The 19,283-nt window shown below is 48.4% G+C and overlaps 2 protein-coding genes across 9 annotated transcripts in view; one reads left to right on the plus strand and one right to left on the minus strand.

The window, feature by feature from the left end:
* Nucleotides 1-13,256, plus strand: part of SESN1 (sestrin 1) — a 74,008-nt gene extending 60,752 nt beyond the window's left edge. The window contains exons 1-11 of one of the 3 annotated variants that reach the window (XM_021392302.1): nt 7-68; nt 4,887-4,952; nt 5,822-6,022; nt 6,966-7,148; nt 7,936-8,178; nt 9,438-9,585; nt 10,025-10,137; nt 10,354-10,544; nt 10,804-10,948; nt 11,641-11,694; nt 12,129-13,256. In XM_021392302.1, the coding sequence (XP_021247977.1) occupies nt 36-68; nt 4,887-4,952; nt 5,822-6,022; nt 6,966-7,148; nt 7,936-8,178; nt 9,438-9,585; nt 10,025-10,137; nt 10,354-10,544; nt 10,804-10,948; nt 11,641-11,694; nt 12,129-12,215 (1,464 nt within the window). In that variant the 5' untranslated portion in view covers nt 7-35 and the 3' untranslated portion in view covers nt 12,216-13,256. Of the gene's footprint in view, nt 1-6; nt 69-4,886; nt 4,953-5,821; nt 6,023-6,965; nt 7,149-7,935; nt 8,179-9,437; nt 9,586-10,024; nt 10,138-10,353; nt 10,545-10,803; nt 10,949-11,640; nt 11,695-12,128 lie in introns of those variants that run through there. The other 2 variants (XM_021392300.1, XM_021392301.1) reach the window with 2 other exon arrangements.
* The window catches only part of ARMC2 (armadillo repeat containing 2), a 67,912-nt gene continuing 64,084 nt past the window's right edge, over nt 15,456-19,283 (minus strand). For 5 of the 6 annotated variants that reach the window (XM_021392295.1, XM_021392297.1, XM_021392294.1 and 2 more), the window contains exon 18: nt 15,456-16,728. In XM_021392295.1, coding sequence (XP_021247970.1) covers nt 16,577-16,728 — 152 coding nt within the window. In that variant the 3' untranslated portion in view covers nt 15,456-16,576. The remainder of the gene's footprint in view (nt 16,729-19,283) is intronic. The other variant, XR_002437072.1, reaches the window with a different exon arrangement.

Here is a 19,283-nt window from a genome sequence, read left to right on the forward strand (position 1 = left end):
CGAGCGGGGCTGTGCGGAGCGCGGTGAGGCCCGGCATGAGGCCGGGCAGGCCGGGCCCCCAGCAGCAGGTACCGCGGGCGGAGAGGGGCGGGCGGAGGTGCGAGGCGGCCTCGCGTTTCTCGAGACGCCGGGCGTCAGCGTTATTTCGGGCGAGGAATAAACGCTCCTTTGAGTCCGCTTTGGGAAATTCTTCGTTTCTGCGCGTCGGGGCTTTTATTCTAACGGGAAACTCTGAGTACTCCCAACTGCTGCCGGCGCTGGCTTGTGCGGACCGAGCGCCTCGCGGCGCCGGGTGCCCGGCTTCGGCATCGCGCGGCCGTAACCTTCTCGCTTAAACTTGCTCCCTTCTGCGTCCCGCACGTATGGCAGCTCGTCGTCGCTGGCGGCGGGGAGGTGGCAGACCCTCCTTCCCAATCCGGCATCCCTGCGTAGCCGCGCTCTCCCCGTGCCCCTTCCAGCAGCGGCGCTGGGCGCGGAGGGTCGGTGCCGTGGTCTCGGTGGGGCCGTGTCAGGGCGGGGTGCGTCGGCGTCTCCGGGCGCCTGTGTCCCCAGAGCACCTCGGGAGCTCGAAGAGCTCTGCCCGCTCTTCAGCCGACTCCTGTAGTTTGCCGTGTTTGTAGGTCCGGTCTTCTAAAGGAACCTAAGGCGTTCAGAGAACGTCCGAGTACTGATATTGACATTGTTTACGCTAATACCGCCGCGACGCAGCGTCTGTAAAGCAGCAGCAGCCGCGCGTTCGCTGAGCTCTGACCCGGCGCTTTGCAGCGGGGAGCGCGCCGGCCCGCGGCCCCGTGTCCGTGCATGTGCGGGCATGTCGTGCTGGGCTGGGCGGCCTCGGGGCCGGGGCGCGGGACGGCACGGGCGGTGGAAGCGCTTTCTGCCGTCGTACCGACTCGTGCTTTGCTCGAGGGACGTGGCAGGCGCGGATGCTTCAGGGTTAGATAAATGAACAAACTGGGAAAAAGCGCCGGTTCCGTCTAGCCCCGTCTTTAGAAATGATGTAGGTGTTGCGGGATATTTTCTTCCCAGTTTGAAAGAAAAGAAGTTACGGTATTTAGTCCCTACTCTTCCTTTCTGGATCCATTTGTTTCCCAAAGCCGCCCGTCTGCTAAGGGAGCCGCCCGGGCTGCCGTGTTGGCACAAGCGAAAGTGCGACTTTCAGGCCGAGCGCCTGGCGGCCCGGAGATGAGCGCAGAGGGAGATCGAAACAAGCAGCTTGTCCTGGGACGGGAGGGAAGCTCCAGCTCTGCTGCCTGCCCACGGCACAGCCCGGCTGTGGCGGCCCGTGGAGGGGAAGCGGGAGCCAGGCGCTGCGAGGGCTGCTGAGTGCTGCCCTCTGCCTCAAGGGCAGCGCCGGCTTCCTGCGCCTTGGAGGTGATTCCCTGCGCCTTGGAGATGTCGGGGAGATGCAGCGTTTGATAGTGGCGCTGACTGTACGTGAAGAGAGCGGGGTGACTTCGCTGTGTTAGTCCAGGGCAGCCCGAACACTGTGCGTCCTGGTTAGCGCTCGGTTCGTGAGTCCTGAAGCACTGAAAATTTGCGCTTCAGTGACCATCGCCACGCTCATCCGACCAAGCAGTTGGGTTTTGGGAGAGGTTTTGTGACTGGAGGCAGGGCCTCAGCTGCTGGGAGCCTGTAGGTGGGGAGGGGGTGAGAGCTGAGAAAGCGTTTTAGGATCAGCTATGGAGCAGCAGCTGTGCCCGTTCCAAGAGCCCAGCATCCCTGCTTCTGTGTTTCAGGGTGGAATCTCTGACATCAGTTGTCTGTTTAAAAGTGACACTTCTTTTGGAGAGGTTCAGAACCAAAGCTGAGGACGTTCTGTTACCAGCAGTGTTGAGGCATGCTGTTCTGCAGGTATTAAATTCTCCTTTTAAGCATTTGCCATTCGATTTTCTGTCTCAAGATTTTCCTTAAATTTGTTAGCAGTGCTGTTCCTGACAAGAGACTTCAAAAACTTGCCTGAAAATGGGCTTGATTCACAGTCCTAGGATACAGAGAAGCAGTAAGCAGAAGTAAGCAGTCCCCTGTAAGTAGAGGGAATGCCCCTGGACCTATAAGTGGCCTTCTGAGAATGACTGTGCATGCTGTGCAGATCTCTGGCATCGCAGAATTGGATGTAAGAAGTGAGCCAGATTGGTGAGAGAAAATGGTAAGAGGGAAGCATCGTGCAGTTTGCAGACGTGCCTTGTTACCCCTCCGTCTCTCCTCGGAAGAGGTGTGTCTTGGTGTGAATTTGCATAGAACACATCTCAGGGCTGAGAAGTCTCTGAGCAGACACAGTCTGCTGGTCAGGGTGTCAGCCTGCGACTCCAGAGAGCTCGGCTCGAGCTGTGGGGCTCCCTGTAGCAGCCTCGCTTAGACACCTCACTTTGCTGTTGTTCTTTTTTGTTGTTTTCTAAATAGGAGATAATTCACATGCCTTATCTCGCAAGAACGTTGAGTGAATAGGTGAGATGCGCAGATATGGTGGTGATGAGGGACGTGGGGATTCAGAAATGTCAGGTCTCCAGTGCACACAGTTCCCGTGGAAACACAAACATTGGCTGTACAGAGATGTGAGCTGCATCACATAAGCCACCAGGGGTGGCTTTTCTCTGATTTCTGAGGTGTTCTCCTCTGGCCTCACAGCATTTTCATGGCCAAAGCCTCACTTCCCTCCAGAGGTGCCACTTTGGTGTGCAACCAGATGGCCTGGAACCACATCACAAAAAAAAAAAGCTTATGCTTTTGTAATAAGCAGAATAAATAGTGTTTGTTTGCAGCTGCTGCTCGGCCTCACTTGTCTGGGTGCTTTTTGGGTTGCATCTTCATGGGAAGAGTTGGGTGCTGCATCTTGCCCTGGCCGTGGAGCCAAGAAGCCGGGCTCCTTGGGCTGAACACGTTTGGAAGGGCAGCTATGGAGCATGGGAACGCGGCACAGCTAAGGGGAGAGCCTCTGGGAGTGCTCTGAGAGTTACTGCTGTGCTGCTGGTATTGTTTGGAGATGTTGGGATGCTGGGAGCACTTGGAGGTGCCTGGTGTTTTGCAAGTGCGGGAAGAACGTGGCTAAATGCTGATTCTGGAGAGAAAAAATGGTGGAAAATGGTTTGTGAAAGGTCTGCTGTAGCCCGTAGCTGGGGAATGACTGTTTTGAGAAGACTTCTGATGGGCCAGAACTTGTACAGCCCCATGGCTGCGGCAGCCAAACGTGACAAGAAGCATAGTTCAGCTCTCAGCTCTCAGGAAGAAAGACTTTCACCCCCATTTTGCAGGTGGGAAACCGAGGCAGCGAGCCGTGCAGCGTTCGCACAGCCTTTGCCACGTCCCTGCCAGAACGGAGGGGTGGATCCAGGCTTCCTGAGAGCTGGGCCGGTGCCAGGATCTCGGAGCCAGAGGGAAAGCAAGGCGACTTCCTCAGCCCCCCAGAAAGCCCAGTGTCACCCTGCAAGGGAGTGTGGGCTTTCACTTCAGCTTCTCTGATGGAGCTGTCCCATGCAGCGCGATCACTGTAGTTTGGCCTCTTCTGGGACGCATTCTGTGAGTCTGTGAAATGCAGTTGTCAGGAATCGAACTTCAGGGTGTTCCTCTTGGGAGTTCTGGAGCTAGCAGATGCTGCAGCCCACCTGCTCAACGGCACCGTGTGCACAGACACCTCCTTTGCTGCCATCTGCACGTGAGGTATCCCTGATCTGCTGGTGCCGCGGCAGCTGGGACAAGGAGCTGTACCAGAGCTCTGGGGGGAGGGCATTCTAAGAACTACATGCCATTCCACAGGGACAAGTGGCATTGCCGGCAGCTTAGCAAAAGCAGTTTGTGAATGTCACGACCCTGAAGGGGAAAACTACCTCGCAGGCCTCGCTGTCCCATGGAAAGGTGAAGAGGTCGCAGTAGGAGCTGCTGGTGGTCTCCATTTATCCCAGTGGGACTGGGGAAACGAGGGCACCTGGCTGGGGGCCACTGCAGCCTGATGGGCTTTGGCGGCTCTGATGTGGATGTGCACTGATGTTTGTGAGCTTTTGGAAGCCGGTTTTTAATCTTAGGGGAAAGTTCAGGGGACGGTAACTGATTAATAACATCGCTGCTCGTGCAAATAGAAACCTCAGCTAAAGAAAGAAAAAAGGCAACAGTGAGTGAGACCGGGACCGCTCGTTTCTAACAGCCTTTATCTACGTGGGGAAAACGTAGCAAAGTTTGAAACTGGATGCGGCAGATGGCTCCTGGGGGCTCTGTTTGCGTGAAGCCTGGAAGAGCTGTGGGTGCTGTGCACAGAGTGCCCCAGTGCCACGTGTGGGTCGTGCAGCCCTGGCCAGAGCAGGATGGGGCCACGGCAGCGTGCAGGGAGCAGCCCCTGCCTCTGCCGGCAGCCACCTATCACAAAAAGAAAGCTGATGGAAACACAGATTGGGTACTTTTGGCAGTTTAGGACCTCTTTGAGGTTGGGGAAAAAGCGATCTGATGAGGGTTACAGCTGTTTGGTTTCCTGACAGATGCACAGCACCGCGCTCGTTCTGTATCAGTGGCACAACCGCACAGCGGCCGGCTGTGTACTGAACAGCGTGTCCTGGACACCCTGCCAAAAATGCTCTGTGCAGCTTTGCTGTGAACCAGGTTGGAGTGTGTGCGTATGTATATTTGTGTATGTTTTCTGCAGCTGACAGGGCCTTTGTTGTTGGACTTCTCTGTTGCTGGAGTGGGGCTGTGCGCTGTAAACAAGTGCGCTACTTATAAAGCACTTGGAGGAAAATAATTTGCATTTGTACAAGCGGTACAAGTAAAAGTTCCCATGGCAGAGGACCCGGAGTACCCAAATAAGCTCTGCTCTGAATGACATATTCCTTTCTTTCTTGCAACCGCAGCTAAAAGCTGTTTATAACCAAATGCTGAGATGGTGTGTTTTTCTTTTCTAGGAACTCGGCATAAGAATTCCTAGACCACTGGGACACGGCCCAAGCAGATTCATCCCAGAGAAGGAGGTGCGGTGATGTTTTCAAGTACACAGTGAACTTTATGCTTTTAAGGAACACTCTTTTAGAAGTAACCCACACTTGGTTTCAGGACAGCTGCTGAACTGCAGAACATTTTCAGTTGTGTTCACATTGGGTCCTGGTGAGATTTTGGCCACGGTTCCGATATGCAAAAGCAGCGAGCCCTGGAATGGTTACAAAACCTCCTGTTCTGCTGTCTAGCAGCAGAGAAACCCAATACTGTTCTAGGGAGGAGTGTCTGTTTCCTTGTAAACGTCTGGATGCAGTTTCCTACTGGTCCACGAGGTACCTGCCCCTCTGCTCCGGGGTTAGTTTTTCTTGAGCTGCCACTGCCATTCCGACTGTCAGACTTCGGAGTGCTGTGGCCGAGTGTTTCTGGTGCTTCTCATCAGCTGGTAGAAGGATTTGGAGCAGAGGAGAAGTCAGTGATTTGCCTGTGGTTTTCTAGGAATTCCCGAGCCTTAAGCTTCAGTCTCCTTTATTTCTCCCTCATCGTCCTAGCTGTCTTCTTATTTCCTTCTTTTTCCCTCAGTGAAGTTTTTTCTTTTCAGCTAGCTCGCTGGTTTTCTAGAAAGCTCAGATGAAATTGGGGCATTGGAGAAAGTGAAGGTGAGGGTCAGAAATGAGAAGTCAGCATTGCATGAGAGAAAGCAAAAAGGGAAAAGTCTCCTTTTGCTGGTGGTATGAGTGTTTGGGGTTTTGTGCGCCTTGCCTTACGTGTGCTGGTTTCATGCCATTAACAGCTGTCTCACGTAATCCCTTTCACCGGGGCTCTGAGTGCTGTGGCAGTCCGTTTGTTTTCTGTTTCACTGGTGCGTCTGAGACAACATTGCTGATTGCTCTTTCTGTTAAATCAGACCGTTCAAGTGGGAAGCGAAGACGCCATGATGCACACACTGTTTGCAGACTCTTTCGCTACGCTGGGTCGACTGGACAACGTTACCTTGGTGATGGTTTTCCACCCACAGTATCTGGAAAGCTTTCTGAAAACTCAGCACTATCTGCTGCAGATGGACGGCCCGCTCCCTCTTCATTACCGGCACTACATCGGGATAATGGTATGCTGGAGGGCACGGCAGCAAGCAGAAGCAGCCGCTTTAGAAGCTATCTCTGATCTTTTTTAGCAGCAGTTCTTACTGTGTTTTGAAGTTTCTAGTTGGTGAGGCATCTCGCTTGAAGCTGAGGGGAACAACAGAATAGGTTTGTTCCTGTCTGCTGTACAGATTGTTTTGTAAGACCAGTACTTTATGTTCATAGCTTCGGTGGGAATGCGAGGCAGAAAAAGAAAATCTGTTACAAAAATATAAACAGTTGTTTAGTTTTGGTTTCCTTAGTATCTCAGAAACTGGTTTTCAAGACAGCTTTTTTGTGTGCGTGGTCCATCGAGCGCACCTCCCTCTGACTTCACGGTCCCATCCTCTGCTTCTGAATCCCTGTTCTGAGCGAGTTGTCTGCCAGAAGTGATGGATTTTTTTTATTTCCAATCTGACAGTGCAGCGGCCTTTGCCTGCTGAAGTTACATTAAAGATTTGGGCTGCAGCTTGATTTGGTGGGAAGTGCATTACTGTTTGAATAAAAGACACTTTTCTCTGCTGAAAAGTTGCCCTTAGTTTATCTTGCCTTGTGTGTTTTTAAGCCTGCTTTTGTTTTAGCTGGTAAAGATTCATCTAGAAGCGCTGTTGTTTCCCCCACACTGGAGGCCACTGTGCAGTATGGCGCTCTTGCTGCAGCAGTGCATTGAGTCTATGCCTGTTCTTCTCCCTGGGTGTAGGCATGCTGCACCTGTGGCCAGCATCATTAGAGTGTATACAAATGAGGAATATTTGTGGTGTGAGAACAATCGTCAAAATGGGCAGATGTGTTAGTCTCTTTTTTTTTTTAACTCAACCTTTGAACACTGCAATTCTTATTCTCGAGTGTTTTGAGGAAATGATGACTTACGGTAATTGTCTTAAAGCGTTAACTTTGTTTTCTGTATCACAATCATGTTTTCCTTTCTAGGCTGCAGCCAGACATCAGTGCTCTTACCTTGTTAACCTCCACGTGAATGACTTCCTGCATGTTGGTGGAGACCCTAAATGGTTGAACGGCCTGGAAAATGCGCCGCAAAAACTGCAAAATTTGGGAGAACTGAACAAAATGTTGGCTCACCGACCCTGGCTTATCACCAAGGAGCATATCGAGGTAAATCTTTCAAGGAGTAATACGAATGTATGCTTGTTGTTCAGTAAAACGCAATCACAGATTCTTAGGGCTAAAAGCCAGACAGGGTGAGGGATGTTCTGCCTTGACGGTGGCTGCTGGAGCAAGCTTTCCTCCTCTGCCCTTCCCTTTACCCCTAGCACAGAGGAGGCAGGTGCTGGGGCTTGCTCAGCGCCGCCTGCCAGGTGCAGAGCGGGGGCAGGACAGAGGGCTGAGGGTAGCATGCACGCTCTGCCAGGAGGCCCCAGACCTCCCACGCTTTCCTGCCTGAAGGGGAAGTAGGGGTTTGAAGCTTCTTGCCAAATGTAGAGCATTCCACCCACAAGGACGAGACGGAGGGAGCCCAGCCCCGGTGCCTGGTTTTAACACAGCTGGTTTGCCAGGAGTTGCCAGGATTTTCCGAGACTCTGAGGACCAGCTGAAGAAACATGCAACTCTTGCGGTTGCGTCTTCATCAGAGGTGTGACATTTCAGCACAGTTCAGACTGGCTCAGCACAATTCAGGCTGGCTCAGCAGCTTCAGTCTGGGGGCTGGAGAGGGGAGAGATGTCATCCGTGTGCGGCTTAACCCTGGGAATCTGTGGCTGGCAGGTCACCTGCAGTCGGGACACGGAGCATGCTAGCGGCAGCAGAGAGTTAGGAAGCAACTGGGGATACTAGAAAAGCAATTCTAGCCGGCAAAGAAATGTGTTGATAAATTACGTGAAGGTGGAATCATCTGAACCCTTTTTTTTAAAGTTAGTGCTTTTATCTTGCATTATTTTTAAAGCAACTTTTGAAGACAGAAGAGAACAGCTGGTCCCTGGCAGAGCTGATCCATGCCGTTGTTCTCCTGACACACTACCACTCCCTTGCTTCCTTCACGTTTGGCTGCGGAATCAGCCCGGAGATCGACTGCGAAGGCGGTCACACCTTCAGGCCACCTTCCGTCAGCAACTACTGCTTGTGTGATATCACAAATGGCTACCACGGGGTGGATGACATTCATGCCAGCCCAGCTGCAAGTATTCCGGTAAGTGTCTGTCTGAACAAACAATCTCTTTCAGTAGCAGTAGTTTCTTTGTGAGCTGAATGCGCCGAGGATGCCTTTCTGTTCAGTGAGAGTGGGATGGCGTAGCCTAATCTAGATGAAGAGCAACCAGTTGAAAAGAGACATTTAGGAGGTGCTGAAATGACGCTGCGGGAAGCCACCGAAGGAAGAGACAAAGATACAATCTCCTGTTGTCTGCTCTTTGTGTCTCGTCTGTTTGCCTAACTGAATGACTGCTGCTGACCTCAGCTAGAGCGCGACGCGTGGCCTGAGCAGCCATGACCAGGAGCGCTTTTTTTTTTCCATGCATGCAGTGGAAAGTTGGCTTTTCCTTTGAGTGCAGCGTTTGATGCCTTGAGGTGTTTGTGATGTGCCACACACCAGCTCTTTCACCGTTTTCTGACCCCGCGTCTAAAACAGCGCTTCCTGCCTGCAGCCTTGTGCTCACTGATCTGTGCTTGCTTCCAGTCGGTGAGAAGCACCGATGATGTGAGGGCGGTGATAACAGGATATTTGCAGTGTGGCTTCCTTGCGTGGTGACGCTTTACTGTAATGGTGCAGATGGCGTTCACATTTTGTCCGATGAGCTTGCTGGTTTTCTGAAGGAGCAAGCTGACCGCAGAAGGCAAAGAGGAAAGGAGGGAAATAGTATAAATTGAAGATAGCTTCATCTTGCTTTATACAGGTGGATTTTTATAGAACCAGATGCTGAATTAATGGTATATACTGGTGGTGACACTCTTGTGAAATAAGATTGTGTCCTGCTAGCTGTCCCTTGAGACTTCACTGCATATGCACTTACTTACGCTCTTACTGTTCCCTTCAGTGTTTTCTTCAATATGTGAGCGGAGGAGGGGAAAAAATAACAGTTGGGCAGTAAATTGTGGTTACTTCCTCTATCAGAATTTCTGTTACAGCCCCTCGTTTTTCAGTTGTTAAAGATTTAGATTAAGTAAGAGAAATTATTTCACTGTTAGTACAACAACCGCTTGTTTCACAAAGCTGCGACTCTTAAAATCTACAAAAAATACCAGGGATCTTACTGAGAAAAGATGATGACTAAACGTGAACTCCTAGGTCAGAACAGATTTCTTTCAAGAGCTGGTTTCCTAGAAAAATCAGTATTTAGAGATGTAAATGAAGGACACAACTGTGTTTAAATCTTCTGGCTTGACGATTTCTGCCATACCTGTCAGTTTGCCTTACACAGAGAAATGAAATATTTGTGCCTCCTTTTCAAGACTACAGAGTCTGTCTGTGAAGTGGAAGCTCTTATGGAGAAAATGAAGCAACTGCAGGAGTGCAGAGATGAAGAGGAAGCCAGCCAGGAGGAGATGGCTACACGTTTTGAAAGAGAGAAGAGAGAAAGCATGTTCGTGTGTTCTTCAGGTAGCGCAGATGTCGTGTGTATATATGTTTGTACTGTTCCAAATTGCTTGATACATACCATTGCAGAAGGAAAAAAAGTGTTAGATGTCAGAAACACTGTACCATTACTTTGAAGGGATCGAGATTGGGAGCACCTTGTTTTCATCTGGGAATGCTTAAATAAAACCACAGAGTAGTGCCAGGATTGGAGACAGGTACACAGAAGAAGGGAGAAAAGGATGCTTGCTTGTAAGAAAGAACCTGGGTGTTTTTCAAGGAGCTTCCTCTAAAAAAGCATAGTTGCAGTCATACTGAGCCGTACCAAAGACTTTTAATCTGGGTAGTCGGGCGAAACTGTGTATTTATTTGCAAAAAGACAAAAACTCCCATTCTTCTGTAGTAGTTCCAGTTCCCGTTTGTTGTTCCTAACATTGTGTGACGTTCTGTTTGAAATTGACAGAAGATGAAGAATCGGCACCAACAAGAGATGTGTCTCGTCACTTTGAGGACACCAGCTATGGTTACAAAGACTTCTCCAGACACGGGATGCACGTGCCCACCTTTCGAGCTCAGGTAAGCAGGATGGAGCTGCTCGCAGGAAGCTTCAAGTGCTCTCCGCTCGGTGTGCCGCATACCAGACCCAGAAATTGCTGTGCTGTCATTTACTGCCCCGTGGGTGAGGAGACAAGCGAATGAACAAAACCCCTACCGTTATCTGCCCTCAGATAAATGACATTAAAGCACCAGCCCTTCCCAAGTTCACGTCTGCATTTGTTCTTGTTCAAAAAGGATTACTCTTGGGAGGACCATGGCTATTCCTTGGTTAATCGTCTTTACCCGGATGTGGGACAGCTACTTGATGAGAAGTTTCACATTGCGTATAATCTGACTTACAACACAATGGCCATGCACAAAGATGTGGATACCTCAATGCTAAGACGAGCTATTTGGAACTATATTCATTGTATGTTTGGAATAAGGTCAGTTTTATTCCTTTATTTTATATATATCAGATTTGTTACCGTTGGCTTTTTTATTTATTTATTTTTTTACCGAAGCAGAACTCTTAATAAGCAAACGTGCACGTTTGGTTGGTTTTTTGTTGTTTTGTTCTTTTAAACAGCCAGTAGTGGTACACATTACACAGTAATTGATTTTTCTCATAGGAAGCTACAAAAAAATGCAAGCGAAATAACTGCTTCTTGAAAACGAAAGTGTGTTTCTTTCCATTCTGAACAGATACGATGATTATGACTATGGTGAAATTAATCAGTTGTTGGACCGCAGCTTTAAAGTTTATATCAAGACTGTGGTTTGCACTCCTGAAAAGACCACAAAAAGAATGTACGATAGCTTCTGGAGGCAGTTTGAACACTCTGAGAAGGTACAGTGCGTGTGTGTTCTGAGGTTTGTCCTGCTAACAGCGCCCCTACCCAGCCAGCACCTGGCTAATATTGGTACTGGGCTTCTGCTTGTACTTAGGAAACAGTACTTCCCAGTCTGGAATAATTTTTCATACTGAACGTTTGCTAGATAACAGCTAAACTCCTTGTGAAAATAGTTGATACCCCCAGTTATAACAGGGCTACTATAACTGATGATTTAAGGGTGGAAGTAAAATAGTACATACGTTTTTTTTGTTAGACTTACAAGCTTTCAAGCACATAAACCCTTCTTTCAAGCCCCAAACTTTCCATCTCCGTGCCCAAACCCATGTACGTGTGCCTGAATGCAGTCAGCAGCCGTTCTCACAATCCTCATGGAAGCAATGCCAGGGAAGCCAGGCGCAGCCATCACGTGCCAGAACAAACTCTCAGCCAAACACTTGCCACCCCCCCACCACCGCCGTGGTTCCCGATTTCCTCTCTGCAGAAGTGCAGTACTTACACAGAGATGGGCTGGGCAACTCAAGTTCTTGCCTCTAGTAGCTGCCAAGAGCCTGTCCCTCGGCAAAAGCAATAGTTGTATGGCACGTCAAAATTTCCCCTGTGCTTCACCGCTGCTTCCCACCCCCTGCTGTCCAGGTCATAATTACCTGTGTGTAATTAGCTGTGTGTTTCTCTCTCTGTCCCACAGGGGCAAACGACCTTACCGCCTCTTCCTTTGCTAACAACCCCCTCCGCTCCACAGGTACCAACCACCCTTTTGCCTTCAACTAATTAACTAAATCAAGCTATGCTTCCACAGTTGTTTCCAAGCTGTGCCTAGTCAGCTGCTGCTGAAGGGCTTCTGTGCTTGAAAGCTTGTCTGGTTTTTCCCCAGCTAAAGCAGTTGGCCTACTGCAGGTTGCCCACCTCTTCTTACCAACATGGCCCTACTTGAACGCCCCCCTGCCCCGCTGCCGTGTCGTGCTGCAGCACTGGAGCACCTCTTCAATCTTTCCTCCTGCAGCAAGCTTTACTGATAGAACTAATTTAGTTCTCTGGGTAGCTGAAGCACGCAAAGCTCTCCCCCCTTGCTCAGGCAAAAGCTAATCTGAAAACCACAGCCCCACAGACTTCCTCTTACTGAAGTACGTTTCTGTGAGCACTTTGGTGAAGAGTGACTTCTTTTCCTTCTGAAAGGTCCATGTAAATTTGCTTCTGGTAGAAGCTCGGATGCAAGCCGAACTACTTTATGCTCTGAGAGCTATTACTCGCTATATGACCTGATGTCTCCGGCTGCCTGTCGACGCTGGAATGTTCCGCAGCTGCAGTATGGCAGAGGAAGATATGAAGCCTCAGGACCAATGGTAGCTATGAATTAAGATGCCCATTGTGCCATAACTCCCTTAGTTTCAGCTCTTTCCACGTTTGGAATGTCACCGCTGCCGCGGGGCAGTGAACGCTTGGCAGTTGAAAAGATGGGGCTGTGCCAAAGTGCTGCCCCATGGGGCGGTTTGGCCTCAGCCAGCACGGGACGCTCTATGGACTTGTGGCAATATCGCAAACGATAGCTGTATAGATCTTGTAAGGCAAGCACAACACGAGTTGGAGCGTGAAAAGAAGTGGGACTTGATGACATTTGCTTTCCCTACGAGAATAATTTTAGAAAATCTTGATGCTGCTATTTGTGCTGGTGGAGCAAACAGAGAGGCTGTTCCAGCTGAGCTCAAAGTGAAAGCGAGCACTGCTATTGTCTGAGCCTTTATTGTGCGTGGTTTCCAAAAAGCCTTGTTATTTAGATTTATTTTTAATCAGAACTAAACCTCCTCTGTCCACACTGACGATTTGAAAGATAGCAGTCAATTTTCTCAAATAGTTTAGCCTTAAGATGCCGTAGGACATTCGTTCAGCGTTATTTGGTGAGCTCCAAAGTGCAATGGTCTTCCTATGGAAAGAGGAGGCACGTGGTCCTTAGAGCTTTGTACAGACCTGACCACGGCCGGGGTCACGCAGCCCCTTGTCCTGCTTCTCCAGGGTGAGCTGATCCCTGCTCTGGGGCTGCGACAAGGGATGGGAATGTTGTGCTAGGCTGCCAAACAGTCCTACTGTGTTACATGCCCAACGCTGGTCTTACTGATTTTTTGCAGTTGCTTAAATAACTAGGCTAAAAACCATCTATTTTTAGTAAATCAAAACATGATTAAAATGCTGACATTTAATATACAGTGGTTTTGGAGAACACATGAATACTTTTGTAGGAGTGTGAATTGCTTTTTAAATATGTCAGTATTATTGGTATTTTTTAAATAAAGATGATAACAACTTTTTCTCCTGGTGTTCTTGTACGGTTTAACTTTGCATTTCTCTTCTTCCTGGTTTACACGCTTGGTCTGTTAAAGACTGGTTTTAAATGCTTGAAGCAGTAACTACGCAAAGGTACTGAAAGTGACAAACCATGACTTTTCCAACAATCTGAACCGGGGGGAGATATAGATAGATAAAGTTTAAAAAACAAATTGAGTCCTTCACTAAAACTATACTAGTCATCAGTCTGCCCACTGACCTCCCTCGCCCTCTCCCTTAGTCCTCTACTGCTATTCAGGCGTGCTCTGCCATACAGGGTTTGCTGTTTCCTCAGGGATTATCTCACAGCTGGACAGTGCATCCAGAAGGACAGTGGGAGAGGGGTTTTCAGAGGCCTCGCTGAAAGCCACAGAGCTGTGACAAACTGCTTTGGACGCACTCCTGCAGCCGGCTGTGGCGGGGCTCTAGTAACCTCACATGTTGAAACTCCTCATGGTAAGGCAGGAAATAAATGGAGGTGCCCAGCCCCACCAGTAGAATGGAGCTAGCTCAAACTGGTTTCTGCTATTGCAGAACATTCTGAGAGCAGTTTTAGGCTTGTAGTCCAAGAAGCTAAAATATCTAAAATGATCAAGGGGAGAAAGATTAATAAACTGTCAAAAATTGTGACTAACAGGAAGCATCTGCTGTTTCCTCTTAACTAAAAATACAGGATTTCTAATGTTCCAGAAACAGAGCAAAACTTTCCTGTCTAAAAATCACAAAACTAAGCTATGCCTAAAGACTTACCAAAAAAAAAAAAAAAAGCGTCTTCCCACTTTGGAAATGGATTTTCTGCAGCATCTGATGCTCCTGCTGCTCATTTATTGGCTCAGAGGTAGACGTGCAGACTTCCGCAACGCCTCACCTGCCCATTTCCAGCACGACATCTCCAGCCACGAGCTGGCATATGCAGGCGCTCTCTTCCCTTTCAAAGAAGGAGCAAACTGTGTGTGCAAAGGGCTTCCTCCTGCCACATTTTCAGTGTGCTCACAGTCAATCCTAACTACGCACAGAGCTGCTTACCTGAGAGTAAGGGTCTGAAAACATTTGGGTTTTCCCACAAATGGTGTTAAGGCATTTGAAGACCTAAGCAGAAGATGGGCAAGGCCGTTAAGAGCAGTGTCATCTTCTTTATACACATGAAGATGGTGAAGGTGCCAGTGAAAGTCACACTCCAGGAAAGTGGCAGTTGTCTCCCACTGAATGGAGCAGAAGTTGTGTGTGATGCTGGGGGGTCAGGAAGAAGCCACACCACCGCTGCAAACACTCATGTGTGAGCAGCTGCTGCAGGCTGTCAGCCCTGAGCAACTCCTGCAGAGCCTCAGCCTGTGGCCACGCGCTGCAGCAGCTTCCGTGCACCCCACACATTGGGGGCGAGTAGTGGCGGCAACTCAACTCGCTCCAAAAGATGTAGGTGGGGGAACCTGTCCAAAAGGCCATGAAGGAGACGGTGTGGCTGTGCCTTTGCTCCCAGGACAGCACGAGCACACCCAGTCTGCGTTAGCAGGAGGGGCAGGAGCTAAGGGCTGCCTGCTGCATGGGCCCACATGAGGTACTAGTAAAACAAACAACAACAGCATTTTCTTTTCAATCTCTCTACTTACGGACGCGTGACAGACCCACCTGCCCACGGGCAATTCACAATGCTCCCCAGCAGCCCCTGGCTTTACATCCTCATAGTTTCAGTTCAAAACTTTGCACGTGTGCGTGAAAACGCACTCCCCCAAGGCAGAAAAAAAAATAACAGTGCAAGAGGCTATGTGCTTGGTCTTTAAATAGAAAGGGCTGCTGAAATCACGAGAGAACTCCTGCACTGAGGTTAGTCATAAAGACAGCCACATGGTAGAAGATGCTATAGGAATACACCAAAAATTCAGCATTTTGGGGCTTACAGTTATGAAGAGTTTTGCTCAGAAAGAGACACAGAGCTGTGAGGCTCCACAAGTGCTCTGAGGCCTCGGCTGTTCTCCCTGCCCTCCCTCGCATTCCTACATGTGCCTCTTCCTGAGTCTGTCACGGGACAAGCCCTTAACGTGGGGACAGAGGTAACACCCGTGGGCTGTCCCAGCTTCCCTCTCCTGTTTGGGACATCTCGTTCTGCTGTGCTACAGGACACCCTACACCGCTGTTTACACTTCAGTTGCTCGAATTACTGAAATAAAATGCATTTACTGAAATAACTAACATTCTCTTCGATCTAATTTTAATTGCCTACATTTCTGTCATCCCAAGGACTTGAGCAAGAGGTCTGTTTCAGGCTGCCTTCGGACAGACGCACTGAGAATTTCCCAGTTCTGATTAGAGCTTCTGACAGGACTTAGCCACGAGGTCTGTTCGCTGCATCCCCACCCTGCACCACGCAGCGTGGTGTTCTCCTGCCTTCTGCCTTGATGCGAATGCCAAGAACAAACGCCTCCAGCGCTCTCTTACCCATCGTGCCTTCTTTCAGACGCCTGAAAACCATATCCGCTCTTTTGGCCAAGGAGCAAATGGGGCATTGAAGCTGTTCATCTCCCCTTAACTTCAGCTAAAATGAAAATGGCAAAAGAAAGAACAATAATAAGGAATAATAACGGATCTTCTTGAGTTCAGCGGAACTGCTGTCAGAGCCAAACCATACTGAGCAGCTCTCTTCTGCAGATTGTAGCAACGGAGGCTGCCGCACACAAATCTTATGTCGGGTGGATGGGTGTTTTGCAGTAAGATGTGAAGTACCGATTCAGAAGGGTCCCTTACCTGCACAGCCAACAGCACCGCCCCAGGAGCTGGGACATCCCAACCACACGGAATCAGGTAAAGAAAGGGGGATCTCCGAAGAGCAACTTTCCTCCTGACTGTGAGAGCCTTCAGTGTAAAGAGTGAATCCTGTGATGTAACACTCCAGTATGCACACCCTAGCACTTGGCTTATTCTTTCGCAGGATTTCATGTAAAGTAAAAGTGTGTCCAAGTCTTTGGGTAGGATATGGCTTCTAACATGCAACATTCCTTTATGGCACACAGGATCCAGGTACCCAGTGATAATTCACCTTTTAAAATGAGAAGTTCAGCAAATAGTTTACTTTCATTTTGCCAACCAAAGAAAATTGTATTGAATGGGTGCTTGATACACTCAAATATATTCTAAAATGTACTTATACATGCAAAAATTTCAGTTCCTTTAAAAGATAAAAGATCCCTTAGATAAATGCCAGGCTTTACCAGTTTTCTAAACATTAACTTCCTCTGCTGTCCAACACACCAATGGCAATGTATATTGGAAAAATATAACTGTACAGTCTACAAAAAAAAGCCCCAAACAGATTAAAATGCAGTAATAATCACAGTGGAAACGGAGGAGTGGTGAGTCTGAATTCTGTCAAGAAGTTTTGCTGCCACAGGTTTGAACTCCGTTTCCCAATATAGTTTGTGGTGGTCCCCTCTGTCGAGGCCATAGTCCAGTGCTAGCTCTTCATCTGTAACCAAGGAAAACAACATCATTGGTTTTGAATAAATACTCACCCAACGACATATTTTATGACCACAGCACATGCAACTTATCAGTTGTCTATGTTCATGGCTTCAAACCAACTCTACACTTAAGAAAAAACGAAGCATCACTGTCTGAAGGACATACATAGCTTTACTTGGAAATAAAGGATGTTGAAGTCAGAAAAATGGGAAAAAGAAACTGCAGGTTATAGCCCTCTCTCAACTCAGTGCTACAGCTCAGCTGTGGCTCTGAGGCCAAGCGTTTGTTGTGACTGTCAGCCTGGAAACTACATCAGTTTTAGCATTACCCAAAGCAACTTTACTAGCGTCAGTAATCCTATTCATCTAACGACACCTATTTTTCTTCTGTAGCACAAATTACTTTGCCAGTCTGCTTTCTGAAGACTTTACCAAGCTATGTCCACTTGTACTTAAAGCACTTGAACCACGTCAGTCAATATATTACTCCCTTACTCACAAACTGCATAAATAAAATAACTGGACAGTCTTAACAGAGACAAGTGATGTTAGGGATGAAAGGAAGTCACTGCGTGTTCTTCCCATCCGTTTTGCCTGGATGCGGCAAAGTAACAAACCGTTACAGAGGAATAGAGATCAGACTGCAGCCAGTAGCACACTCCTGCATCAGGAATCTACAAACACAACTGATAATGCTGAACAAACGTTTCCATCCAGGAGTTCAGCGTAGTTTAACAGAAAGGATATTTGACAGCACTTAGGCCACAAAGGGGCCAAAAATGAAGGTTTTCCTCCAACTAATGCGTAGCACAATGTATCTTTGTCCTAGACTGTGAAAGCAGCAGATTCACAATCTGTTAAACAGCGCCTAAGGAGAGCTTACTGCGCTCTCACAGCAGTAAAAGACAGCTCAGAACTGGAAAGACACTTTTGTTACCCACACTGTGTCAACACTTAAACAGCAGCTATTCATGTTTAGAAAAATGACAAGGTGCTGGTGCAGAGCACATACCCTGAGTTGCAACAGCTGTAAGAATTTGCATTACTCGTGCACAGAGATGGTTTCATTTCACAGAAAGTTACTGGTAACAGCAGTATTGGATATGTAATACGTATCCAATTGGGTTTTTGATTATTACATAATCCAAGCCACTACAGTGTATCTCAATTACCAAAATTAAAGAGATGCCGATTGTGAAGATGTTAGTCTAACATGACGTTCTACACAGAAGGAAGATGCCACTTAAGAGACTTCATGTAAAAAATAAGGAGGAAAAAAAACATTATTTCAAGAAGGAAAATGTCACATCTTTGCAAGAAGAAACCCTGTAATCAGAGATAAAATCCAGCCTGAGACATCAGCTCTACATTTGGTGGAACCATGAGAATATTTAGCTTGGACAGGCTCTCTGAAGGACACCGGGGCCAAGCCATGCCCAGACCAGAGCAGCTTAGATCAGGCTGTTCTGGTCCAGCTACCACTGAGTTCGGAGCATCTCCAAGAAGGGAATCTCCCCAGTCTTTATGAGTAACCTGTTCCTCTGCTTGGCCCCTGTCGTAGTGGAATTTTTTTTTTTTAACTAGTATTTAATTGGAATTTTTCTTATTGCAACTCGTGCCCATTGGCTCCTTTCTTACCAATGGCACATTAGCCCAACATATGCAAAATGAATCTCAGCAGCTGAGCAGTGACAGATCCTGAGGAGAAGGATAACAGGTTATGGTTTTTCTTTTCAGGCAGAATTGCCTTGCCTGCTCCTGAAATGACTTCCTACCCAAAAGCTGACTGTGGCTTTATAGGTCTAAAATGTGGAATCACTGAGATCAGTCTACACCAACAAGGGGCAGAACCATTCCAGAGCTGAAGTGTAAAAACAAAACAGTAAATTTCTCACAACAGAACACTGCTGGGATCAGGGAGGGCCAGTGTCCCACATGCAAGCTGTGCATCTTCAGATAATAGAAGTTTCCCACGACCCTCCTCAAAACAAGCAAAATTGGGTACTGGCCAAACAGCATATGAACTGGCTGCATGCCCAGGAACAGGACATGCACACTGGATCCACAAGCTATGGGGAAAGCTGAAAATAGCGTACAGCCTCTGGTCCGCAAGGGTTCCCCATCCCTACAGCTCCATCGGGACAGGGGCCAGGAGCCTGGGCCTTGTAAGAATTCACAGGTACTAAGATTCCAAAATAACCTCCTGAAATTGAAAGGGAAGGTACAAGTAAGCAGAAGAAATGTCTGTAAAAAGAGAGAGAGAAAGGAGACTTCACTGAACGATCAGACAGAAGGATGTTCTCAGGATGGAGACTCATTTCCACGGCTAATCCTGAGGGAGCGGGACAAGGCAAAGCCGCTGTGCGGGGCCAGGAAATGCCAGCCGCAAGGAGCTCTGAGCCAAAACAGTGACACAAGATTCCAGGGCAGCTGAGAGAAGCAAATGACAGCGTTATCAGAAAGCAGTGCCACTGCAGCTCAGGCTGCTGGGAATAGGCAGGGAAAAAAGAGAAGTGACGCCTTTGCTCCACTCTCTTGGTCCCCACATCTTTTCACGCTG

The sequence above is a fragment of the Numida meleagris genome, chromosome 3, assembly GCF_002078875.1.
Source record: "Numida meleagris isolate 19003 breed g44 Domestic line chromosome 3, NumMel1.0, whole genome shotgun sequence".
Classification (NCBI taxonomy): domain Eukaryota; kingdom Metazoa; phylum Chordata; class Aves; order Galliformes; family Numididae; genus Numida; species Numida meleagris.